A 26528-nucleotide genomic window follows, 5' to 3' on the forward strand; every position below is an offset into this window, starting at 1 on the left:
TCACTGCCTGCTGTAGCAGCAACACCGTCAAGATGGCGACGACAGTGGACAAGGTAGGTGCCCGAATGAGGCAGACAGACAGACACAACACCCCTGCCAAATGTCTGCTCGGAGCTGGGCTGTCGAATGCTAACACGTTACAATAGATCAAGGATATTGAGGCCGAAGTGAGTTTCCTTTGATCCCGCGGCCTTGGCTTTGGCTCTAGGACGGGGACCGAGCTGGTGACGTGGTTCGGGATGCAGTACTAAACCTCGAACAGATGGCCAAAACTCAAAAGAACAAGGCTACGTCCTTTCATTTGGGTCAACTCAAAGCCAAGCTCGCAAAGTTGAAGCGAGAACTGCTCACTGGGCCTTCGGGTGGTGGTGGTGGCGGCGGCGCTGGTTTCGACGTTGCCAGAACGGGTGTTGCTAGTATTGGTTTCATTGGTTTCCCATCAGTGGGAAAGAGTACCCTCATGAGCAGGTTGACTGGCCAACATTCCGAGGCCGCCGCCTATGAATTCACAACCCTGACGTCGGTGCCTGGTCAAGTCACATACAATGGTATGGTTGAAACTGCTTTGAACCCAACATGAGCCTGTCAGCCCTCTCCGGCTGCAGCCTGTAGGTTACTGCCAATAGAGAGCCATGCCTAACAGCTAGTATAGGTGCCCCGCTGCAGATGATTGATCTTCCGGGTATCATTGAGGGTGCCAAGGATGGTCGAGGTCGAGGTCGGCAAGTCATTGCTGTAGCCAAGACATGCCATCTCATCTTCATCGTCCTCGATGTCAACAAGCCACTGTCGGACAAGCGAGTAATTGAGACCGAGTTGGAAGGTTTTGGTATTCGGATCAATAAGGGGCCCCCAAACATAACCTTCAAGAAGAAGGACAAGGGCGGTCTCAACATTTCCAGCACCGTGCCCCTCACACACATTGACAATGACGAGATCAGAGCCGTCATGAACGAGTACCGTATCAACTCTGCCGATATCGCCATTCGGTGCGACGCCACCGTCGATGATCTGATTGATGTATTGGAAGCCCGGAGTCGCAGCTACATTCCCGTCATCTATGTCCTCAACAAGATTGACGCAATCAGCATTGAGGAACTCGACCTGCTTTACAGAATCCCCAACGCTGTTCCCATCAGCTCCGAGCACGGCTGGAACATTGATGAGTTGATGGAAGCCATGTACGTTGCCAACTAGTTCCACGGTTGGGCCATTTACCCACGAGTAACGGCTCTCTGGGAGATCTTGTGATACACGTGTTTTTGCTAACCTGTTTGCTTGTCACAGGTGGGATAAGCTCAAATTGGTTCGCGTGTACACCAAGCCTAAGGGAAAGATGCCGGACTATTCGGCACCTGTCGTGCTACGTTCCAACAGGTGTACCGTCGAAGATTTTGTGAGTGGGCCTGTGCTCGAATACCTGAAGAAGCAATCATGGTACCCGTTCAACTTTACTGACCGCTTTGCGCCTTTTCCCACAGTGTAACGCAATCCACCGAACCATTGTCGAACAATTCAAGACGGCCATTGTTTATGGCAAGTCTGTAAAGCACCAGCCGCAACGAGTTGGTCTGAACCACGAGTTGGCTGATGAAGATATTGGTGCGTACCTTTGTGTTATCCCCCCAATGCCCCGGTTCGATACTTGAAAACTCGGCTACTCATGTTTGGTCACATTCAAACTAATATTTTACTGTTCGATAGTCACAATTGTCAAGAAATGATCGTCCTATAAATTCAAAGTATTGCAGGGAATGCAATACTTGTGCAACTTTTTTTTTTCTTTCCTGCGGAAAAAGCCATGGGAACCATCAGGCGAGCCTTTGCTTTGTCCCTGTTTAGGTGGTACGAATATGTCTTCGAGGTTGCAGGCCACATCCGAGAGTAGTAAGAGAAAGTGCCAGGGAAAACCAAGAGCAGTCAAAAATGTCGGGAGAAAAGAAGAGAAAAAGAAATGAATGATCCTCGCGGCGGGAGAGACAAGAAGGTCCATGGTGCGGATGAAGATGGCAATTTTTTTTTTTCATTTGCCTTCCTTCATATGGACAAGGCTGTCGGGGGACTGCATTATCAGGGGGATGGATAGTACCGGTTTCTGTTGCTTTCCGCATGGGACGGAACCCACCTCCAAGCCCCCCCCCCCCAGCGACAACGATGACGGTTCGAGTTTGAACACCAATGCCGCAGCCGACTCGGAGTTTTTGAGAGTGGGAGGGGAATAGCGCGCGGATGGACTCGAGAGACGTTGGGACTAAAAGCGAGAATAGTGCATTTTTCTTTTTTTTTTTTGCTTTTCCTGGTCTACCGTACCGGCAACGCCCCATCTGGGATGGATGGGAAAGAAAAGGGTCAAGGCGCAAATGGCAATAGGGAAACCGAGAAATCAATTGGGTATGCATGAAAAAAGATGTACAAAAGATACCAACTCCGAGATTCGTGAACATCTACCGTAACCTGTAACGTGCTGCTTGAGAACCCCTCGTTCGATCTTGCTTTTCTCTTTTCCCTCTTTCTCCCTTCTTACTATATACCCACCCCATAATCAATGCAGACCCTATATCCTTGAACCAAAGTCAAAAATTCCCAAACAAGACCCAAAGGAATCGTAAACTTAATTGTCCACAATTAGAGCCAAGGGACCTTTTTATTCCCTGCACCTATATTATAATGACTGTTGCATGATTCATGAGTTTTTTTTTTTTTTTTTTTTAAATCAATTTTCTTCTTTGGTCAATTGATAATTCCTCTGCAAGAAGTATCATTTCTCGAACATTCAGGACAAAAAGTACGAAATCGAAAAGGACTTGCATTTACATCTACACTCACCCTGCATATACATACATAGATACGATACATTACCCGCTTAATGCATCATGGACTTGATTTTTTTTTTTGGATGAATACTTGTTTCTTTTTGCACCTCTTTCCCCCCTCTCTTTCACAAGCCTTGCCTGCTTAACCCCGGTGATGAACTGAAACAGGACCATTTTCTTTCCATGTTTCCAACTTTTTTTTTTCTTGCCGTTTCTCCCGGTTGGAGTCATTTTTTTTTCTTTAGCTCTATGAATGATCAATTGCGACTACACCATGGTAGGATACCATGAAGAAAGTGATATCGAATGACAAAAAGGAATCGAACTAAATGAGCACCCGCACTTGTGAGGGTTGCGCTGCTGCGGGTGTGGTGTGGGGGAAAAGAGGAAGAATAAGCAAGCCAGGGAAAACATACGACGTACAGTCTTTGCATGGACAAGACGACAAAGATTGAGCAACACATTACAACATACCAAGTATTAGATATTTAGATTTCCAATAAGTCTTGTGAGTAGAAAGAAAGCCGAGAAGAGAAAGAAGGAGGGAATAAAAAAGGAAACCAACCCCAATTTCAAACAACCCCCCCAACACCCTCTTGGGTAAAATGCGCATATCATCCACGCAACCCTACTGCAATCATGTGCATTTGCATAACCGAGAGGGGGGGCCTCTCGTCATGCGGCCGTCGAATCCGACACTCGGGCGTGGGATGGAGGAGAATCCTGGGGAGCACGCACGCACGCATACATCATACATAGAGAGCTACTACTTACTGATAAAGTACCTACCTATATTGCTTGGTCAAATGAAAAGCAGCGTCATTGCGAATCGGCTCAACAGTCAGGTGCGAGACTGCAAGACAAGACCAAACAAGGCCAGGTATAATAATAAAAAGCATTGATGAATCAAGTATCAAAAGCATCGGAAAATAAATAAATGCAATCTAGACTCGCCCACTTTTTTTTGACAGGTAATGCCGTTGAGAAAGAGGGAGAGCGCACTTACATATACACTTTCACCAAGGTAGTTAGTACTTCCCCCCATTCGTTACCTTTCCTGCGCATGTCTTGTCATTGGGTCAGTGTAATGCGAGTCCACAGGTAAGGCACCAACCTCTATAATCCGTATGGTTGTTTGGTTATGCTTTTGGTTTCCGGCAGCATGTTTGTTGAATGTTATGGCGCTTATTGCCCAAACCAAATAGTGTTGGTCGTGCCCATCTTTTCCATGATCGGGGTATTGACTGTACTCTGTAATCAGACCCATCGCATTCCCGGCGAGTATGCCATAGTTGTGAGTCAAGCTCGTTTCCGTCTTCACTTTGGAGCGTGCATTATGGTGCACTTCTTTTTCTCGTTCGCAGGTTTGGTTTCTCTGCTTCCTCGAGATGTCGACATGTTCGGCAAATGTGTCTGTAAATTTGGCCATGGGTACTCTGTAGATTGCTTTGTATGTTTGCAAATTAAGCAATGCTACTTGTAACCAAAGGGGAGGGGAGAGAAGAAGAAAAAAATCGGGGTGCATGTCCGACCTTTCAGAGGACGTCGCTTGCCGCCGATACGCCGATGACGGCCCACAGTATGCATGTGAGCTCTTCTCACCTCTCGGCTCTCAACTGTGCCTCGCGATCTTGCGTGTTAGGATGGATAGAAACAGCACGGCGACCACACGGCTGACGTCTGCTAGTCGTTGCTTTTTCTCTTCTTATTTTGTCTTGCGCTTCTTCTTGGTCCGTTACCGTCTGTCGTCTGTTCGACTGGCACTGAACCAGCACCGCAGTAGTAATAACTTGTGTATGCATGTGCCTCGTGCAAAGATCGGCGCCCATGCCATTGCGCTGATTCGTATCGACTCCTACCTAACAATCGTCGCAAGTACCCATAAGAAAAGTTCAGCTAGGATGAACCCTGCTTAGAGCGCGGGAAGATTGACGATAGTGCGATATGCCACGGGTAGCTTAGCGTGCGTACATCCATAGCGTGCGAGCATTGGCAGGGTGCGGGTGGCCCACGGACGTCAACACTTCGATCAATGGATGGATGGATGGGTGCGCTGCGCTGCGCTACGCATACTGTGTCTCTTGTTCGAGGACCGAATGGCTACCACGTATGACCTGCTGTCACCCCGGACAGCGGCGACATGACAGAGGATCGCTGTCCGTCCGATGCAGAAGGAATCGCCAAGCGTCCCCTTCTAGCCGTGCGTGCTTGCAGGTCCAGCCCTTGCATTGGTAATTGATTGTGTCTGGCATGGAAATGAATAAAGAATTTTGTGTCCACCGCCGAAAGAAACCCGGGGTTTGTCTGCAGATGGGGCACAGACATAACATGGCAATGGCATGTATGTACTGTATGTAGCATGACCTCTGAGCTGCCATCTCTACACAGTACAGGATCAATTTGCCGTTGGTAAGGACCCTGGTACATGTTTGCCTGTTCCGCGCGAGTCGCTACTGTGTGCGTGTGTGTGTGTGTGTACTACTCTGTACACAGCAGTGTACGAAAGGCTTAGAATTCAGACCTTAGCTAGTCTGTTCTACCCTTGACCATAACCACCCCCCTGATCCGGAGTCGGTCGCCGAAGGGATTTGCTGAGGACGAGATGGGGAACGGGTATTCCCTCGAAGCTTTGGCCATGATATGGCCCGTCAGGACGAGGTCTAGGACCAGGGAGAGAAGGGGAAAAATATCGAGCTACATGTTCGATGTAAACCAAATTTTCTTCTTCTTCCTCCTTCTCCTTAACAACCCCCGCTTCGGCTGATCGAATTGGCAGAAGTCATTGCAAATTTTACTGGTTTTCCGTTCATTCTGTGCGCCCCTGGTATGGCCTTGCGAGGCCAGTATCAAAGGCCGCTAAGGATGCGACTCTGAACCTGGTGATGCCCAACAGGATTGGGACTTCGGTAAGGGCACGGCTTACTATCTGCGGAAGTTGGGATGGTATGATATATCCCGGCTCGAGTACCAAATATCGGAAACATGCATCTGCAAAGCGCACGAATCCGCATATTGTGGCAGACTATAGCTTTATTCAAGAGCTCCGAGCCGTTCCTAGAGATGGGCAAAGACTCTGCATGATAGGTACTGTATGTTCTCACAAGCTCAAAAAGAAAAGGGCTCGCATAATGCGGGAGGGAGAGCCTGCAATGCGCAAGCCTCGTTGCCTTTGGGTGGCCCTTGGTTGAGAATTGTTGGTGTTACTGCATGCTAAACTCAAACTGTCTCGATAACTCTGGGGCATGGGTAAGCCTCGCTCGGGCTGTCGAATGACCTGACGTGAACTATCAGGGATCGTTGAAAGCCGACCAACAGGATTGCAGTCCGGCGGTCCATATGGGCCTCTGCTACCTTGTGCTCCAATGATCAGTGATCAAGTTCTTGAATTGAGCCTGCAGTCCGTCCGGCCAAATGGCCTGCCCATTGATACTCTCTCCGTGTGTTGTTGGTTGGATCTGACGTGGGCTTGACGAGATAGCCTACCTAAGCGTTACTACTACGAAGACGTAGTTGGCACAATTCTCTGAACGTCACGCCGTTGGTTCGGTGGCGCTGTTGAAGAAATAAGTAAAACGAAAATACAACCATGAGACCTTGGGTCCTCTGTGTTGGTGGTTCAGCCAACAGGTTGGCCATGGACCAGCCCTTCCCTTGGCATTAAGCAGAAAATGTCGAATGCAAGTTCGTCATGTTGGTGTGAGGCATGTAAAGCAGCAGGGATCCAAAGAGTTGTAACTTTGGTTGGTAGTTGTATTGATTCGAAGAGTTTTCTGCCACGCGTGGATGGGCGAAGATCTGGTGCTTGATCAATACTATTGCCAAGCAGATCATCAATACATAGATGCATGAGGATATGACAAGAAGGTTGAGGGGCAAAAAGCATCATGTTGAACGGTGTCAACCAGCATCTGTATCAAGCTTGCTTCTACCTCCTAGTCGAATAATTGGTTGTTTGCAGAGTTGCAGACAGAATTATGGTGACTGATATCTTTGAAAGTCTGCAGGCGAGTGGCCCACCATACTTAGTATGTTGCCTGTGGGGATATAATATATGTCATCGAATGGTAACATCGTCAAGGAAACTTTGGGATGCTGTCAAAGATATTGGCAGTAATGTAAGTAATACAATTCAGCATCTTTAGCCGTTGTGAGAGCAGCATTGTTATTTTCGGAGCAAAGCCTTGCTCAACGAAAGGCACGAGCGCCGCCGCCCCGAGGACCCTGTTGCGTGGGATTGACTATCACGAGTGCCGTAAACTCGCCACCAGGAACGAGTTCCGGCAGTGCGGAGCTCACTGCATTCCTTTACTTGAAGAGGTATAGGCAATTGACGGCTCATAAGTATTGACTTGCAAAAAACACATAGCCCGAGCTGAAATACTTGCAAGCCGTGCTGTTGGAGCCATCTTAGCCTAGGGAAATTTCATTACCCAGGTAGTGTAGAATTGGCGACTATTGTGGAGATTGTTCAATTGCAGATCGAGGCAGAATGGGTGAAGACTTGCAAAGCCTGACTCGCTTTCCTCGTATCCTGGCAACCTGGTCGGCCGCCGTGGGTTTACGTGAGGCGCCACTGTTTGAATGTAGAGTAGCTGGCTGCCGTTATCAAGGCACGTGGGATAAGATTGAATGGCTGAGGATTAGAAGGATGATTCCCGAGTGTTAGTTCGCTCTAGACTGTACCAACGGCCATTCACCACAACCGTCCCGGAATTTGAGTGGTCTTGGACGAGGATATGTGGTTTGAGCCTGAGACCTATGGTCGTAAGTAGACAGGTAGTGGATTACTGGGCGCTAAAACCAGACGATGTTATTGATGCTTCCACAAGCTTGGTCGATGACCAACACGGCTTGGTAGGAGGGAGTAGCGGGTGCGGCATGGTGAAGATTTGTAGCGATGTCAGTATCACCCGCTCATGAAGACGATCTGATGACCAACTGGGTCTGATGCTGAGCCATTTCTGATGAGTTGGAGCCTTCGGGCATTTGGCTTGTCAAAGATGATCGAATAGAAATGCAGGGCCTTGATATTGACGGTCGCGAGGGACGAAAATGGGGCCGAGTAGTGAATCTGGCGGCCCTATGAAAATCTCCACGGGATAAGTCGACAGGGACAAGGCCCAGGATTGCCCTTGTCAGACTACTGGCCCACCTCTTGGCCAGTGGAGATGTCATAGAAGGCCAGGCGGCAGGCCGGGCAGGTTGGCAGTCAGGATCAGTAAGTAGTATTGCCCAAACCAAGCTCATTTGGGGTCTATAGAAATACCTCATCAGCATTGAGATCAACTGTATCAACAGCAATGGGCGTTGGTTGGTTCCGCACGTCTGTGTCTAATACTGGCATCGAATAATACCACAGTGCCAGACGATGAGGGGGGAGTGGTTGAGGGAGAGCGCACCCAACATTGGGGGACGATGCGATAGCATTGTGGACGCTTGGACGGCTGATCTACCGGCGGTCGATCCGCCGAATCTATCGAGTCGAGTCCAGCTGATGAATTTACAGGCTCGTCAGCAGTCGGTGGGCGACCATTCATCGTGAGGCATCAGCAAACTGCACTGCGTTTCGCTCGCTTGTGCGCCGGTGGGGTAAAGGTAAACAGTTAGTGAGCGGGTCTGACCAAAAGGCAAGGTCAGGAAGGCACTCGATATGGTATTCCGCACCCAATGTATTCCGTACCTACAGTGCCTGCCTGCGACTATCATTGCTTGTCCATCATCGGACAATTAATGCTCATGTCGTATCAATAATGGAGGGACGGGCGAGACATGAACCAGCGGACTTGAGGATGCGACATTACGGTTAAGTTGTAGGTAGTTTAGGTATGTAAAGTCTTCTTAATTTGTCAGACCCCCGGCCACTGTATTCGTTGCGAAATTGAATTTAATGGGGCTTGGCCTTGGGCCTTGGGAGTCGTTTCAATCATTGTTGCTTTTTTGTCAATTGTCGGGGTTGCTCCTTTCCTTTCCCTCAAGTTGGGGTCTCGAGGAAGTCGTCGGCATCCCTCGTACGTACCTACCTTACCTAGCCTCAACTACTTCCCTCCCTGCCTGCCTGCCTTACTTATTTACCATGTAACTACCTCCTTATGTACCTTGTCAACCTGCATAAACCTGCATTGGACATACTTACTACTGACTATTTTTTTTCTATTTTTTTTTCATGCCTACATCCTTGGTCCACGCCAACCTAACCTCGGGCCCCAATACACACAATTACTGCTGGGTTACTGGCATATTTTCCGTGGCTCCCTTGTCGTAGGATGGTGCCTTGCGTTGTCGAGTTCATGGACAGGTCAAGTAGCTATGTAATAAGACATTGAAGACTGTCAGGTATGCAGGCAGTCGGGTATAACGCAGGTGGGTAATGTAGGTCATTGTGGGCACTCCCGAGCTCCCTCCAATCCAGTCAGTCCCATCTATCGGGTATGCAGAGAGAGAGCTATGGACTCACCTACATACCTACTTAGCAGCGAAACCTCACATGCTCTAAAATAAAGCTTTCAGTCACGCTTTCTTTCATTATTATTACCATTATGGTCTGCCAAGGTATAATAAGAACATTTTGGAACCTTACCGCTACCGGCTCTTGAACTTGCCTTCTTTGGTTTTCCGGGCCCTGCTCTGAACCGCACTAGGTTAGTTGCCATTAGTATTTAGCAGCAGTCAACTAATAACTAGACCTCGGGAGCTGCCTTCATCCGCCGCTTGTTAGTCGCTCTCATCACATTGCTGAAGTCCAACAAGGGACATGATCGGCTCCGCTAGAGCGTCTGCCCATTCAGCCATCGTGACGATCTTCAACGACGGCTTCAAGAGGACGAATCTGGCTAGGTACACAGTAGAGAGGAGCAGCATATCTGTGCCGCACACAACGCTTGTAAGTCAGTATCGTTGTCAGCACTGTGTCACGAGGTGTGTTGCTAGACCTTTCTGCAACGCATTAGTCATGACGGAAATAGTTCTTGTGCTCGAGACCTGATCAAGTACGTATGTACCTCTTTTCCCTACTACCCTCCCTATCCTTCAGTCAGATTGCATACCCTAGATGCGAAATCCTCATATCATGCTATCAAGCCGTTCAACGGCCTCGCTTTTTGTTGCTCTTGTCACCGGGTCCCAAGGCCTCTAGATGCCCAATCGTTTACATGGTATCGCATCTTTTGTAGCGCAATCCCAGTCGGATTTTAAATAGGTATGGTCGCTTATACTTTGCGGCAGACGGAATAAGTAGTAGCAGCAGTAGCAGTAGCAGCATTATTATTTTCACTACTTTCCGGGGTGTCTATGTATGGGTGCGTTACTTCGCTCTACACACTCTTCTCTGATACTCCTACTGTGCGTTCTTCTCTCTCATCAATTTTCCCCCCCCATTGGAAGCACGCACACATCTTTTTCTTCCCTGTCTCTGCCGCATCCACGCGCACACTATGCTCTTGCTCAAAAGAGCTAGTTCATGGTGGTAGTATTCCATAACAACGAGAACTCGTTTTTCTTCCCCTTCGATACCCCCGTCTCGAGTGACCCCTCGTCTGGTCTGCCCAGCCAGCCCCAGGGAACGCTCCGCCCGTTGTCCACACACACACACACATTGAGCTCCGTCTCTTGGTTGTACCTTATTTCATCCGTTCTCCTCTTCTATAGGCCCTCGCAAGGTTGTTTCTGGTCCTGTCATACCATGCCCTACTACTGCTACTCACTACCTCACCTGCTCTTGGTCCCCGTTCACACACACACGCCCCCCCTCCATCTCACCCATATTCTGGGCCTGGGCCCAGAATCCACTCGACCAAGAACCTGGTCGGTGCATACAAACGCATAGGAGCTCACATATGTATCAATCTACAGCCCTCTTTCACTTCTGCATTTGGGCCTGCTTCTGTCGTGCGTCGAGTACTACTCTACTGTCTGAACAAGACCCGACCGTCAGACTGCATTGCGGCGTCAACCTCTTGCAGCAGATCGACTCTCTCGTTGGTGAAGACTGCTTTTTCCTTCTTCACTTCCCTGCAGCTTGTTTGCTGCTACTACACCGTCTGGTCCTCCCCTCGGTCTGTCTGTCTGTCGGTCGTTACCTCTTGTGCCAGCGCCAGGACAGAAAGAGGAAAAAGAGAGCAACGAGCTGTACCATACCTCACTGCCCATCCTTCCACTCCGAGGCCAGGTGCATACAAGCGCCAATACAGACCAGTCCCGATTCAGTCGCTCACACCATCCCAACAGCCAGAGCAGGCATCTTATAGTTGGAGGTCTTTCGCTACAACACCCACTGACTGACTATAAGTGTCTGTTGGTACCGGGTTTCAACCTCGTTCTCGGCTGTTTTTCCCGTGCCTGAGTACATATATACTCGACTATCTACTGGAGGCGACCCTCTGCGCTTCTCCGCCATCCTCCTTTAGGAGCCTTGCCCAACCAATCCTCCAGCGCCGCTGCAGCTTCCAACCGTTATGCGAGGGATCTGACCTACACACACAGTCCACCTCATTGCCCCCTGGGAGCCCCAATTGGCTGGTTGGGTATGCATGTGGTTTCCCGTCCGTAGAGGCCATACCACAAAATTCAGATCCGGCAGATCTCCACCGACTACGAGCCCCAATTTCTCACAAGGTGTGAATGGACGCGAGTGCATACATACATAGATACACTGGGCCTACGGCAGATCTCAGAGACTACGTCGCGATCTCTCCTCCATGCAGCCAGCGCGCGGACTGATACCGTCTGAACCTCTTTCATCATAAGAGGTTGCGCTGTGGAGGCGACATGCACAACATGATCAGCTCCAGCTCGTCCGGTATGGACCAGGATAGCCATCTTGCTATGGACAGCTCATATTCCAATGACCATTGGAACAGTATGAATCCGTATAGTCAGATCTCTATCTCGCCTTCCGGAGGGGAATACTACATGCCGTCAAACTATCATGGACTGCCGTCCGAGTCGATCAACTCTAGTCATATGGCACCGCCGCCCATTCCGCACCAACTACAACCATCGCACCATCAACAACAACACCACCAGGGGGGACACTACACCAACCAATTGCCTCATCAGTTGTTGATTCATCCCCAAAACACCACGTCGCAAGTGAGTTGGCCAAGTCTGCGCACAAACCCGAGTCAGAGTTACGGGAATGCACCGATACGGATTCCACCACGAGCAACGCCTCCCCTCAAACAGCAGCCCAAGCTGCCGTCTCTCACCACGTCAACTCCGCGGAAAACTCTGACCAATGAAGATCGCCGACGAATGTGCCAGTATGCCGAGGACCACCCCAATGTCAAGCAAACGGAGATCGGACTCAAATTTGGTGTAGAGAGAAGGTGGGTGGCTTGTTCATCTGTCAGGTCGATTGCTAATGTCTTTGCTACAGTACAGTATCAAAGGTCCTACGGAAGAAGGACCAATATCTCAACCAGGATGACCGAGCCGGCTCTCCAGTGAAAAAGCCAAACAAGGGGAAAAATGCTGGTGAGCTAGAGCGAACGCTCTTGAACTGGGCAAGGAATCAACTGAGAAAGGGGATTCTGGTCAGCGACGAGGAGCTCGAGAAGCAGGCCAAGGCATTCTTTGCAGTAACAGGTAGTTCCGATGATCCAGCCAAGATGATCAACAAGAATTGGCTCGAGAAATTCAAGCAAAAGAACGGCCTGGGACGCGGGAAGCAGATTCGCAGGGCATCAGAAACTGCGATACCGGACGATGCCAAACTCTCTACAGAGTCACCGATCATTTCAGCCTCGCAGACACCAGGAGGTATTTCACCAGTGTCACCCATCGAGTCAGGAACACCACCAGTTGTGTCAGCCACGCCGAGCAACGAGGGATTGGAGCCAGCCACGGGGTTCTCTGGATTCGAGAGCACTCAGTATAAGCATTCACAAAACGCTGCAACTCTTGATAGTGCCATTGCTGATCCTGCCTCCGGTTCGTTCTCCGCCGGGGCTTTCAGTCCGAACTCCCAGTTCACGTTCTCTCCGGATCCAAACAGTGGACTATTCGACCCACAGCGTTTGCCATTGGAGGCTGATGCCTTTCACCGACCGAGAAGCCAGACCTTTCCGACTTTAGACATCGAATTTGTCCAACAGCAGTCGTCCGAGCCTCCTACCCCAAAGTACAGCGCCTCCGCGACTGCTCCTTCATCTGCTCTGGATTCGCCAGCCCACGAGATTCCCACGCAACCATTTGGAGTTGACTCAACTATTTCTCCTATACTACACCACAGCCGGAGTAGTAGTAGCCTAGGTGGGAGATCAATACATACTCCTATTCTACCAAGCGCGGCGGTGTCATCACCAAGTTCTCCCACACAAGAAGATGCGCGACGAGCCGCAGATACTCTCCTCAACTTCATGCAAGGGCACGGGTTAACGAACAGCGATGAGTTTGCGACAATCATGCGGTTGACGGAGAAGTTAAGAATACACCAGCAACAACACCAAACCTTCAAGCCCTTGTTGCCAGCCGGAATGATGGGGGGACTAACCAGGATACCCGAGGGCGACGCAGAGATGTCGAATAATGCGGCACACATGGTGAAGGATGAAGCAATGATGACCGGCTAAGGTCATGCCGAAAAGCGACATTAGTCAGTCATCATTGACTGGATTCCAAGCCGGACTCGGCTCGTCCCTTGGAAAAGAGCCTCTACCTACGCACAAATTGCACATATCATCAAAGACCTGTATTCAGAGCCAAACATGCCATGCAAAACCGACCGATTACAGAACCGAAATTCGTCCCACGACGACAATAAAAACAACCGCCCACGCGGAATTGGAACAGCCGGAAAAAGTCGACGGTCTGAAACAGCCATCGCCGTCGTTTTCTTTCTATATCATCGTCTTTGACTTTCCAAGACCTGTCCACGCTCACGCGTCTGTTTGGACATTTTCAAATCATTTCTCTCTCAATTTCTAATATCAGTATATACAAATTACATCGATCACTCGATTTGTAACCTGGCTATCTATCTGCTTGCCTCTTTTTCTTTTCTCTTTTTGAATTTCAGGATACTGGACAGGTAAGATAGTCTCTCTGGGGAACAACAGGCATTTCAGAAGATGATGGCTGCTTCACGGCACTACTGGGACACCAATGTTTGTTTTGTTGATTTTTTGAACTTCCCTTGGTAGGCATGTGGGTTTTGAGTCGATATGTTTGTCAATCATTGTGGATCTCTTTTGGCTTGTCTTGAGATGATTTGGGGGTTATATTGGAGATGGCATGTCCAAGAGGGAAAAACGCTTGTGAACTGATGCGTGAGAGGCCCGGCTTCGTGCCCAGCTCTCAAATCGGATGTTTCTGATGTTTTCAGCTCAGCATTCACAGGCTCGTAAACGAATGAAAAGTCTAACAAGAGAATTAACAGAGGTACTGCCTCTTGATGTTGTATAATCTATGTTCTTATTTTGCTGCCAGGCACGTGTACACTGATTTTTCACTCCCCCGACAATGATCATGCGGGGGAGAATTGAGGATGAACCAGGAAATCGTGGTACACCTCAAATTTTCCTAACCTACAAAGGAGCCTTGGTTTTTCTTTTTCTTCTTTTTTCCCAAAACATACTCGTTTCTACCGATATAGCACAGAAGAGGGTTGACGTACTTCATGTGTCAAGATGGGGATCACTCACGGCTAGAAACCAATAGGCGACGAACTACACGCTCGCATCAAAAAGTCTCATCTATTTGGGGAACCCCCCTCCTTCTCTCCCTCTCTTGCTTGGGAAGAATCGGATGAGATTTGGGCCATACGAAAGAGGCCAGATAGCAACCATTATCATTAACCGAAATGCAGCTTGGGGGTGATCCGAACGTTCCCCGGTTGGTTGGAAAGAAAAGAAAAAAGTGTTTCCCAACAGCAAACAAGACACCTTTGAGCGGGCATCAATGAAGTCATGATCGTATTTCGCATAATCCGTATTCCCTATTCGCGCACCCTTTGTCGCAAGGCACCAAAATGTAAAACCCAAAACAGAAAACCAAGAAAAGTGATAGATCATCTGTCAAAGATTTTACTTCCCGAATCCTCTAGACGGTCTAGATTCTTTGTTGCCAAAGAATAGTTCAGCCCTGCGCCAGCCAGGTACACTAGGGAAAAATAAAAATAAAAACAAAATACGTACTTCGTACGTAAAACATGATTCTTAACCGACGACTGCCCAACCAACGGGGGCCGCTTTTAGTTCATGGAGTAAGGCACACACCCATACTTGGCTTTTGAGTCAAACATAGTATAGCGGGCAAGAAGATAATTCACCTTTTCTTGTCAAGGGTATCAACTTCTAAAGAAAATACTTTCAGGTAGGTATTCATGGGAAAGTGGAGAGAGTTCTAGACCCCTCACCCCTCTCGATCTGTCAGAATTACCTTGCAAATTCCGAATGCTACAACGGCAGGGTCAAGCGCCACGTTGAATTTGTGAGCATTTCATCTGTAGCATCTCTAGCTTAGCCGTTCCTCCCATAATTCAATGATGCCCTTCTCAGTTAATTCAGGCATCAATCGCACCAAGATTAATTCTAGCATCCCATAAATGAGATGCTTGTTGCAATATGCATCCGAGAAAACGTCGAGAATACCAGATTCGATCTCGGATAAAATTCTCTCTTCTTCAGGGTCAGGCAAGGCTTGTGACAATGATAGGTCGTCGTTGGTTTCTCTATGCTTATTCTCCGAGCCCCGCCTCTGCAGAGGTGTTATTGGAGTTTGGTTGCCGGGCTTCTTGTGGCTTTCAGAACCCCGTCCAACGCCGCTCGCTTGGGCATCCTTGTGCTCATCCGCTATGGAGCCGTCGTCGACAGCGCCATGGTTTCCGGAAGCGGATTTACCGCGTTGGCTTGGACGTACTTCAGGGTCATGGGCTAGACTCTTCGTATCCTGTGAGTAAGTAGGGCTCCATCTCTGACTGCCAGTCCAGAGAGAAACCGAGCCAAAGTATACTCTGCCCATACTCTTCGGTATAACCCCCCAGATTGCACTAGCGCATCTCCGCCGCAGAGCCACCAACTCTTCCTCAGAGGAAGGCGGAAAGAGCGTAGAGACGCCTGGAGCATTATTTGGAAAGAGAGCTGCGCGAATGGATCGCAATAGTGGAGGTAGCCGATCTGAATCAAGAACACTAGTCTGGATGCAGTGTGAAAAGAGCCTACAGAGATATCGAATATTAGTTTGAATTAAGTCATGTGCAAGTTTCAATGAGCACAACGACCGTGGATATAAAATATGTTGTGCCGGGGAGAAAACGGTCAGATTTCGATGCATGGCGTATTTGAACGTTTCAGCATGAAGTGACGACATAAACGCGCAAGGGCCGTAGGTCTATAGGGCACGCGTCACACTGTGATGGGGGAGATGACGAAACAATGTCAAGACTTGACATTCTAGCCATGGCGATGACGAGTTGCGCGTTATAGCAATGACAATCTGAGGTTGCGATACGGGCGTTATAGAAGGTGGCACGCAATGGTATAGTCCCCTGTTCGACAGCAAGGTGCCCGAACTGGATGGCAAGGTCTCTTGGGTGTACCAGCAAGAACAGCCTCCGTACTGCAGACTACTGTAGTCAAAGACGGTCACTTGATGAGTCCCTGGTGTGTATACAGTGCATGATTCTTCCGAGAAAGCCACCAGATGCTTTGACATTGTCCTCATGGGGACGTACTGATGGAACCCTGTCCACAAACATTGGCGATAATACATGGAGACTACTGCCTCTGGGTGGAAATCTGGTGTTGATCTCCAAATCATCGCTTAGAGTCCTCTCGCGTGGAAGATCAACATGCGTGATGGGAAAATTTTTGTACGGTCGCACCGGGGTTCGGAATCAAATCAAACAGTGTGTGTCAAGAGTCTGGTAAGATGGGGCGGAATCCTTGTTGGTAGTACCAGATTGGGCGCGTATGTGAGGCTTCCGGATGGTCAGGCCGCCTTAGCCCCACGCCGGTCAAGGTGCAATCAGATAAAGAATCGCCAGTTCTCTCAGGCCATTGGTCGGCTTTGCGAGAGTGAAAAAGGCCAGCCTAGTGCTGTAGTATCTCCGGCAATAGCGAAACACCCCAATGATGCCTCATGCGATGGAACTATCCACGGGCATGATCGTGCAAGATTCTGGGTCGGAGGGTTGCACAACTTTGTGTGGACTAGGCTCTTGTAATGGTGGGCTCGATGGCCGTGGGAATAACGCTTTGTGCCATTGGGCACACGGCTAAAAGAAAACGCCCGTCTCATGAATAAGCGGGCTGGCGTTGTAGGAAATTGGAATGCCTGTCCTCTACACTCGCGAGGAGAGGCTTCTTCAGAACCCGACTGGACCATGCGAGATCCAGTGACCTGAGCTATATGCGGGTAGATGAATTAGGGAATTGTAGCCTACCTGTCAAGAACACCATTATACCCTGCGAACTGTCCTGGTCCCTTCGTGGCGCTCCATTGCATCATGGAAAAAGCTCCTCCCAGCCACGGCATGCGCGCGTCCATTTCGAGCAGATTGGCGACACACGGCCATAGCTTGAACTCGGCGATGGGCACTCGGGTTGGTCCCGCTTGCAAAGGATGGCTTGAAATGGGGTTGTACGATTTCTCGCTTTTCTGTTGGTCAGTTGAGACTGGTTTTTGGACGAATAGTGTCTCTGTTCGCGGAGGGAGCGATCTTGACAGAACCCATGTACTAGCAAGGAGGCGAATTATGTTGACCACGAGGAAACCTAGTTGGACCAAAGACCAGAACCACTCGCTTGGAGATGAGCGGGAGGCACTTTTCATTGGGAGCGTTCCGTCCTCAATAGGTTCATCCTCAAAAGTCGTTGGCGCAAGCTGGTCAGGGGATTCAGGTGGCTGAGGACCTCCCTTCGCTAGCCTCGTCAGCATGATAAAGATTTCCAATAAAAGCCATGGTTCGGATAGTTTCTTGGCCACGAGATTGCCAATAATTAGCTCGGAGAATATCTGGCCAACTAGCGACGTCAAGCACTCGTTTTCAAGATCCTCCGTAGGCAGCAGCAGAGCAAGTACTCCTTGGACGAGTAGTTGACGATACGCAGCCTCATTATCAGCCTGTGCCTGGACGCTTCTAGCATCGCCGGGCTTCGGCAGGGGAGACAATGCAGGTAGTGGCCATAGCGAGTGGTAAATCTCGCGGAAATTGGCCTCAAGAGGAGGCTTGGCCGCCGAATTAGAAGCAGTACGGTACGCTGCATTGATCTATCAGTTTTCGCAAACTCGGGGATTGCAGATGTGTGAAGGAGTGGTCAGGGTGGTTGGTGATAGGAATAGGAACCCTTTGGACATCGCCGACGTTGATAGCAGACTTACCTCTCACATGTGCGTCCAGCAACTCGGGTAACTGGTCAAATAAGAGACTCTCCAAGTCAACATTCCGTAAGCGCTCTTCCAGAGCCCTGGTGAAATGGGCTATGATTTGTACGATCTCGGCGACAAAAGTCTCATCCGGCGTGATATTGGAGTACCACTTTTGTACGAACTCCTTGAGTATGACGGAGATGAGGGCGTAGAGCTGCAGGTCCACATCGTTGCGACTAGTTAGAGGAGGAAGGAGCTCTTCGATTGGTGCTGGCGAAAACCTCCCCCTCTCTGCCAGATGTTTCGCGCAAAGTGTACGGCGAATGAAGGCGGCGGTGGCCTTGTCCGAGAGATAATCTGCCGACCTCACGCCGCGCCGCGCTATGGTCTGCGAAGTATGTGATCGAGATGGCGGCGGGGGCTTGTTCGCCGAAGGTGGTTTGGCCGCTGCGCTCCAAGTCGCAGACGTTTTCAGTGTCGGGCTTGGGGGCCCTGGGGGTGGGATCGCAGCCGCTGTCGCCATGGCCGGATCTTGTTATTTGTGATGCTATTGGGAGACCATTGTAGGTAGCAGAGTCCTGCTGCCGCGAAGCAGGGCGTTTACCGCTTCGTGCAAATGGCCAGGAGCTCCTCTTGCTCGTGTTGTGCGCAACAAAAAAGTTGAGGGCTTCGTATGCGGTCAAGGGATGTAGTTGAACTTTTGGGCCTCACAAGCTGCGACCTTGTTTGGTTTGATGTCATGTCATGCAGTTGCGCATTTAGCGCGTAAACTACCTAACCCGTGCATGCCTGCGAAGCTGCAGATAAGTAAGATCGCTGCCGCTGCCGTTGCCGTGCTTGCAGAAAGGCACGTGCGTTTCTTAAAATAACAATGTCAATAATTTGGCTTGATAAACAAAAATTCATATGGCCAACTTCCTCACTAAAGCGGTATCCTTGGATTGAGTGTGGTTTTCTATAGCTTCGCATATAATTATTTTTCTATGCTACAAGTTATACACAGTATTGTACTGAATGTGAATACCACCCCATCTATACGTCTATGTCATGGTTTCGTATCATACAAGGCACGGGTTGGCCGACAAGAATCTAGATATAGACATGGTCGCATGAGACCAATTTTGAGATGAGTGAGTTCAGTTCTAACGGAAGTGCTCTTCAAACCGTCGGCTTGGCACGTTGCTCTTGCCCCAGCAACGATTAGTGATGGCAGTCGTGGGCTAAATCATCTACTCGGATTCCTTGCGAGTAGCTTCGTATCTATTGCAAAAATTATCAGTTGGCTTGCTTCCAAAGTGGGGGCTGGCTCTCTGCATCACGTACCTCTTTCCTCGGAAGGCCCATGTACCCCAGTTACCGCAAGTGACGTCCTGAGGGTCCATGTCGTTCAGATCCCACCGCAAACTGCGGAAGATGTTCTCTCCAGGCTCCATCAAGATGTCGAACTCGCCCTTGCATGTCTTGTTCACCCATTCAATGTCTCTTTCCATGTCAAACTGGGTGTATCCGGTGGCGATAATGGGCGCTTTTGTCTCAAGCAGCAAAGGGATTGTTTCTGCCCATTCGTGAGAACTGGCGGGATGACCCAAGCCAGGGTGGAAAAGGACGAAGCAGTCAAAGTACGGATCGTACGGCTGGTAGTAGCCCGTCTTGTGGATAGTGTGGTAGTAGTCCACAATCGTGCTGATCTTCATCGACGGCCAAACGCGATCCTCTACAATTGCGCCAAATGGGTTTGAAGCTGTTCGTGGCGGCAACGGGAACTCATCATCACGGTTCGCCATACTCTCTGGTCCAACAAAAATGAGATGGAACTTTCCTCTAGGGAACAAATGGGCCAGCTGCACCCAGACATTACGAGGAAGGGAGGATTCGGCGCGAGCTCCCAGGATAAAGATTCTGACCGGAGGTGCCTCTGGTCGCAGTCCACGGATATCGTCTCCACCTCCTGTCTTGGGAGGGTGCAATGTATATCGCAGCGCGCTGAAACTCTTGAGACCTTCGGTTGTAAGTCTGCCTCCTTGTCTAATGTTGTAAGGACTGAGCTCGTGGAGAATGCTACCGACAGTCAGAGGGTAGGTCAGCAGCCTAGTCACCTGCCTCATGTTGCGGTCGTCATTGATGGCTTCGAATTGTCTCGTGTACAAGAATGTATCCCAGTTCGTCATGTTTACAACTGCTTCCTCCATTTGTGGCCCTGCGTATTCGAACTCGGGAAAGAATCGCCCAGATCTCAAATCATGATCGTCCTCATTGATCTGTCGCAGAGTATCGCAGACTTGCAGATGTGCCTCGTAGTCCTCTGCCCAGTGCTGTTCGCTGCAGTATACGGGGACTCCACAGTCTGGGCACTCGAAGTCTACATGAGCCGGTGACTGATTGCCAGAGTTGGCTGCCTTGTCCACATCATCGGCAGTGGCTGGAATCCGTGTTGGTCGGTGGTCTGGGTGAGGACAGTGCGCATGTTGCCTCATGAATGCAGCTCGGCGCCGTATTTCCGGAATGGGAGATTTCGTGTAGGAATGGAATAGATCATCTGGACGGAGGACCGGCGGGCTCTGCCCTTCTCTCGGTGCCGCAGGTGTGGAAGAGCCAAAAGAAATTCCTTCCTCCTGTCCCTTCTTCTCCTTCTGCCCAAACAGCGAGAAGGCTCGAGTGTTCTTGCCAGAGCTCGCTTCTGTGGTCCCTTGCACTGGACGTTGCGATGCGACGTGGGAAAATGCTCTGGCTGATGTCGGTGCTCTGAGTCGCGAAGCTTGAGAGCACCTCCGGCACACAAAGGCAGCTGCCGACCTCATGGTTGGCTCCATCGAAGCAATTGATGTCGACGATGCTGACTTTTTCCGAAAGAACCAGATGCTCGTACGATCTGAAGCTCCGTCACCTCCGTCAATCTCGAGCCGCAAAAAGGTACATAGCTAGGTACAGCTCCCGCTAGGTACATAAGTTATGGCGCGCCCCGAAATTTGTGGGGGATCAATGATTTTCCGCCTAGCACTGGGACTTGACCGGCTGGCGCGTCCTCCAATTGGGGGTCGCTGACGAGGAGCTCCAGGTACAAAGTGGGCTTTGGTGCCTGCGAGCTCTGCTGAAATTTTGAAGCTTCCTCTTCAACCACAATGACTTGAATTCTGCTCAATCCCAAAATTGCAAAACACAGCCTGTGCAACGCAACGAGAAGCTGCGCTACTCTGGCGCACATTCTTTCAAGATGGCGGCGACCTCGAACATGTTTCTGTATTCCTTGACCATTCAGCCGCCGACCACCATCACGCAGGCCATCGTGGGACAGTTCAGTGGCACCAAGGAACAGCAGATCTTGACAGCTTCGGGGTCGCGTCTCACCTTGTCGCGTCCTGATCCCTCCCAGGGAAGAGTCACCACCCTCCTCTCCCAAGATGTCTTTGGCATCATCAGGTCAATTGCCGCCTTCCGCCTCGCTGGTAGCAGCAAGGGTAAGTTTACTCGTCCCCGTACATTTTTAAGCTTCATTTAGTGATTGTTGAAGCTGGCTTGATAGAAGCGGATTGAGATCTGCCTTGGAGCACGTTTCAAAAGCACACTGCCAAGGTCCGAAATACGATGCAACTCCTTCTCGGACACTTGCTAACGTATCTCGATATAGACTATGTTATTCTAGCGACAGATTCCGGAAGGATCACAATCGTCGAATACATGCCCCAACAGAACAGATTTGTTCGTGACAAGCTTGAAACTTTTGGAAAGTCAGGCGTCAGACGAGTGGTACCTGGACAGTACCTGGCTTGTGACCCCAAGGGCAGAGCCTGTCTGATTGCAGCTGTGGAGAAGAACAAACTGGTCTACGTCCTGAACCGAAACTCTCAGGCAGAGTTGACGATATCTTCTCCACTGGAAGCCCACAAACCTGGAACTGTTGTACTATCTATGGTAGCCTTGGATGTCGGCTATGCCAATCCGGTGTTCGCTGCCCTCGAAGTGGAGTACACTGAAGCCGATCAAGATCCTACTGGTGAGGCTGTTGCGGAGATTGAGACACAGCTGGTGTACTATGAACTGGACCTCGGTCTCAACCATGTGGTACGCAAATGGAGCGAGCCCGTGGATCCCACTGCGTCTATACTTTTCCAGGTACCAGGTGGCAATGATGGCCCTAGTGGAGTTCTGGTTTGTGGTGAAGAAAACATCACTTATCGTCACTCAAACCAGGAGGCATTCCGTGTGCCAGTCCCGAGACGGAAAGGTGCCACTGAAGATCCACAGAGGAAAAGAACGATCGTGTCCGGCGTTATGCACAAGCTCAAGGGCAGCGCCGGTGCCTTCTTCTTTCTCCTTCAGAGTGAGGATGGCGATCTGTTCAAGGTTACCATTGACATGGCCGAAGACGATTCGGGAAAGCCTACTGGTGAAGTTCGTCGGCTGAAAATCAAATACTTCGATACAGTTCCCGTCTCAACGAGTCTCTGTATTTTGAAGAGCGGCTTCTTGTTCGTGGCTAGCGAGTTTGGCAACCATCACTTCTACCAGTTTGAGAAGCTTGGCGACGATGATGAGGAGTTGGAGTTTGCCAGTGACGACTACCCCACCGACCCAAAGACGTCATATACACCGGCCTACTTCTACCCCAGGCCCGCTGACAACCTGAGTCTGGTTGAGAGCATCAACTCTATGAACCCGCTCATTGACTGTAAGGTTGCCAACTTGACAGCGGATGATGCACCTCAGATCTATTCCATCTGTGGCAATGGCGCGCGTAGCACTTTCAGGACCCTGAAACACGGGTTGGAGGTCAACGAAATTGTCGCGTCCGAGCTTCCTGGCGTACCGTCAGCTGTATGGACCACCAAGTTGAGCCAAGAAGATCAGTATGATGCTTACATCATTTTGTCCTTCAGTAATGGCACACTCGTGCTCAGTATCGGAGAGACGGTGGAGGAAGTCACTGACACTGGCTTCTTGTCAAATGTCCCCACATTAGCTGTCCAGCAGCTGGGAGACGACGGCCTGATACAGGTCCATCCGAAGGGCATTCGTCACATTCGCAATGGACGAGTGAATGAGTGGTCTGCTCCGCAACATCGTTCAATCGTTGCTGCATCCACAAACTCACGGCAAGTGGCTGTTGCTCTCAGTTCTGGTGAGATTGTCTATTTCGAGATGGATTCTGATGGCTCTCTGGCGGAGTATGACGAGAAGAAAGAGATGTTTGGTACAGTTACCTGCCTCAGCCTGGGCGATGTGCCCGAAGGCCGTTTGAGGAGTTCTTTCTTGGCAGTGGGCTGTGACGACTGTACTGTCCGTGTGCTAAGCTTGGACCCGGAGTCAACTCTGGAGAGCAAGTCCGTGCAAGCTCTCACTGCAGCACCCACTGCCCTGTCCATCATGTCGATGCAAGACTCTGCTTCCGGCGGAAGTACACTCTACCTTCACATCGGTTTGTACTCGGGAGTATACCTGAGAACAGTGTTGGACGAGATCACCGGAGAGTTGACTGATACACGTCAGAAGTTTCTTGGTCCAAAGGCTGTTAAGCTGTTCCAGGTTTCCGTTCAAGGGCAAACATGCGTTTTTGCTCTGAGTTCAAGAACTTGGTTGGGGTATTCAGACCCGATTACAAAAGGTTTCATGATGACGCCTCTCGACTATGACGACTTGGAGTGGGGCTGGAACTTTAGCAGCGAACAATGCGAAGAGGGTATGGTTGGAATCCAAGGGCAAAATCTCAAGTAAGTCCATTTTGTTTTGAAATTCAAACACCCAACCCTACGAGGATGATGAGAAATTGGGATCCTAAGCCAAGAGCTGTGAGGATCACTTTTAATTATTTGTACCAATTGTTCCTACTGACTCACTTCCACATTTCCAACTTTCTTGCATAATCAGGTGTCATATTTATACTGACTGACTGCATCAGGATCTTTTCCATTGACAAATTGGGTGATACATTGCTTCAAGAGTCGATCCCTCTGACTTATACGCCCAAACACCTTGTCAAGCACCCTGAGCATCCCTACTTCTACACCATTGAATCTGAAAACAACACTCTTCCCCCGGAATTAAGGGCACAGTTGTTGGCAGATCCATCAAATGTCAATGGTGACGCACAAGTCCTGCCGCCTCAAGAATTTGGCTATCCTCGCGGGCGTGGGAGATGGGCATCTTGCATTAGCGTTGTTGACCCTTTGACAGAAAAGGCAGTGCTTCAGACTCTGGATCTGGGAGAGAATGAAGCCGCTGTTAGTGTTGCTACAGTTTCATTTGCCAGTCAAGACAACAAGACCTTCCTCGTTGTCGGGACTGGAAAGGACATGGTACTAAGTCCTCGTCAATTTAGTGCTGGATTCATCCACGTCTACAGCATCAGCGAGGATGGCAAGGCGATTGAATTTATTCACAAGACAAAGGTCGAAGAGCCACCAATGGCACTTATCCAATTCCAGGGCCGACTCCTTGCCGGCATTGGAAAGACTATCCGTGCCTATGACCTGGGTTTGAGGCAGCTACTCCGCAAAGCGCAAGCCGAGGTTGCACCGCAACTGATAGTCTCCCTCCAAACTCAAGGCAGCCGCATCATTGTTGGTGACGTGCAGCAGAGTGTTACTTTTGTCGTTTATAAGTATGAGAGCAACAAACTCATTCCATTTGCAGATGACTCCATCAACCGATGGACCAACTGCACAACAATGGTAGACTATGAGTCTGTTGCGGGTGGTGATAAATTTGGCAACGTCTGGATCGTTCGATGTCCTGAAAAGGCTAGTATCGAAGCAGATGAAGATGGGTCTGGCGCACATTTGCAACATGCCAGGGAGTATTTGCATGGCACCAACCACCGTGTCAGTCTCATGGCACATTTCTACACTCAAGATGTCCCCACCAGTATCAGCAAGACCAACCTTGTCGTCGGTGGGCAGGAGGTCTTGCTATGGAGCGGTATCCAGGGTACAGTCGGTGTTTTTATTCCGCTAGTGAGTAGAGAGGATGTAGACTTTTTCCAGAGTCTCGAATCTCACCTTCGGAGTGAAGATCCCCCTCTGGCTGGTCGCGATCATCTTATTTACAGGGGCTATTATGTGCCAGTCAAGGGTGTCATTGATGGTGACTTGTGCGAGAGATTCGCTCTACTACCCAACGACAAGAAGCAAATGATTGCGGGAGAATTGGACCGGTCTGTCAGAGAGATCGAAAGAAAGATTTCAGATATACGTACGCGCTCTGCTTTCTAAGCGCCGTGTGTCCAATGTTGCATGATGAAATGGCAGTTGTATTTATACAAGGGATTGATGAGCAAGCCGGCGTTCGGCAGTAAATACCAATGATAATACGATATAATGATACATAATCACTTTGCACTTATACAAAACATCAACGGCCTCGGCCCCTCTGAAAACCCCTACTCCTCCCCAATCCAGCGCCCCCAGCTCTTGCAGTCTTCTTTCCTAGAGCTCCCTCGACTGGATGGCTGGCTTCCCATTCTTCATCTGCAATGTATGCTATTGTGGCAGCCTCCAGGTCATAATCTGATTGCTGGAGGTATAGTACGGCTACATCGTACTCTGATACTTTGCAGGCGACCATAAATCGGCGTATCTTGCCCTTTCTCAGCTCCTCCTCTTCCCCGTCTATGGGCGTCGGCGAGAGACTGACGCCTCCCTTGTAGTATTCACCAGGGATGATGACGGTCTTTCGACCTAGGATGAGGTGGTCAGAGGTGATGTTATTGGCCCGGCGCAGCACGTTGGCCGGGACGCCGTAGCGCAGCGACAGCGAGGTCACGGTGTCGTGTTCGTGATTCAAAAAGTGCAGTACGTCTTCGGCCACCTCTTCGTCATTATCCAGCGGGACAGACTTTTCATCGAGCGGGTCGACATGACGCTTTCCTCCAGCCGTCGTATTGGTCGTAACCGATGCCGAATAGGGCGGCGGCGGACCGTGGCGGCGGCTGTCTTTGGAGCTCTCGGCCGCTGAGTTGTATGAAGGCGGCTCCTTAAGACCCTGGGGTAGTCTTGAGGGCGTGGTCGAGATTTGGCAATAGGGGCAGTATGTTTGGAAGCGATAGTTGTTCTATGCATACTAGTTAGTTGTTGCTGTCTTGTCCATAGTGCTCTCCCCCTCTCTTTTGCCACTTGTCTTCGTCATTTACTTCTCTTCCCTCTGCCTTCTATACTCAAGTATAGAAATCTTATCGACAGACAAGACATACATGTATACAGTTGCCACATATCACACGCGGACAGCACTCGAGGGCTCTGTCATTTGGTAATGGTTTCTCGTTGTCGGCGTAGCGGGGCACCTGGGTAAGAAGCGTTGCACAAGTGCAGCATGCCTGCATAGTCTCCCGCCTCATCGTGATGGGGATGATCAGATGGCGCACATGCGCGGATATCAGGGGACTAGAGATTATATCAAATATAGATAATATGAATCGAA

General features: G+C 49.9%; 6 protein-coding genes across 6 annotated transcripts; 3 read left to right on the forward strand and 3 right to left on the reverse strand.

Annotated features, from left to right (window-relative positions):
- Nucleotides 1–262: 262 nt before the first annotated feature.
- On the forward strand, nt 263–1649 carry PFICI_03781 (Ribosome-interacting GTPase 1; the record flags this gene model as incomplete). Its single annotated transcript, XM_007832362.1, has 4 exons — nt 263–548; nt 653–1181; nt 1288–1396; nt 1482–1649. 4 exons carry the CDS (start codon nt 263–265, stop codon nt 1647–1649), a joined length of 1092 nt encoding a protein of 363 aa, XP_007830553.1.
- A 9936-nt stretch (nt 1650–11585) lies between these two features.
- Nucleotides 11586–13381, forward strand: PFICI_03782 (uncharacterized protein; the record flags this gene model as incomplete). The annotated part of the gene is made up of 2 exons (XM_007832363.1): nt 11586–12136; nt 12187–13381. The coding sequence occupies 2 exons, from the start codon at nt 11586–11588 to the stop codon at nt 13379–13381; spliced, it is 1746 nt and encodes a 581-aa protein (XP_007830554.1).
- Nucleotides 13382–15263: 1882 nt separating this feature from the next.
- PFICI_03783 (uncharacterized protein) lies at nt 15264–18642 on the reverse strand (the record flags this gene model as incomplete). Its single annotated transcript, XM_007832364.1, has 3 exons — nt 15264–15966; nt 17194–18010; nt 18132–18642. The coding sequence occupies 3 exons, from the start codon at nt 18640–18642 to the stop codon at nt 15264–15266; spliced, it is 2031 nt and encodes a 676-aa protein (XP_007830555.1).
- A 706-nt stretch (nt 18643–19348) lies between these two features.
- Nucleotides 19349–20929, reverse strand: PFICI_03784 (uncharacterized protein; the record flags this gene model as incomplete). The annotated part of the gene is made up of 2 exons (XM_007832365.1): nt 19349–19379; nt 19443–20929. The coding sequence occupies 2 exons, from the start codon at nt 20927–20929 to the stop codon at nt 19349–19351; spliced, it is 1518 nt and encodes a 505-aa protein (XP_007830556.1).
- Nucleotides 20930–21330: 401 nt separating this feature from the next.
- Nucleotides 21331–25324, forward strand: PFICI_03785 (Pre-mRNA-splicing factor rse-1; the record flags this gene model as incomplete). Its single annotated transcript, XM_007832366.1, has 3 exons — nt 21331–21574; nt 21745–23824; nt 24013–25324. 3 exons carry the CDS (start codon nt 21331–21333, stop codon nt 25322–25324), a joined length of 3636 nt encoding a protein of 1211 aa, XP_007830557.1.
- A 139-nt stretch (nt 25325–25463) lies between these two features.
- Nucleotides 25464–26445, reverse strand: PFICI_03786 (uncharacterized protein; the record flags this gene model as incomplete). The annotated part of the gene is made up of 2 exons (XM_007832367.1): nt 25464–26162; nt 26302–26445. 2 exons carry the CDS (start codon nt 26443–26445, stop codon nt 25464–25466), a joined length of 843 nt encoding a protein of 280 aa, XP_007830558.1.
- Between the last annotated feature and the right edge of the window lie 83 nt (nt 26446–26528).

Source organism: Pestalotiopsis fici (assembly GCF_000516985.1).
Source record: "Pestalotiopsis fici W106-1 unplaced genomic scaffold PFICI_Scf_2, whole genome shotgun sequence".
In the NCBI taxonomy this organism is placed as follows: domain Eukaryota; kingdom Fungi; phylum Ascomycota; class Sordariomycetes; order Amphisphaeriales; family Sporocadaceae; genus Pestalotiopsis; species Pestalotiopsis fici.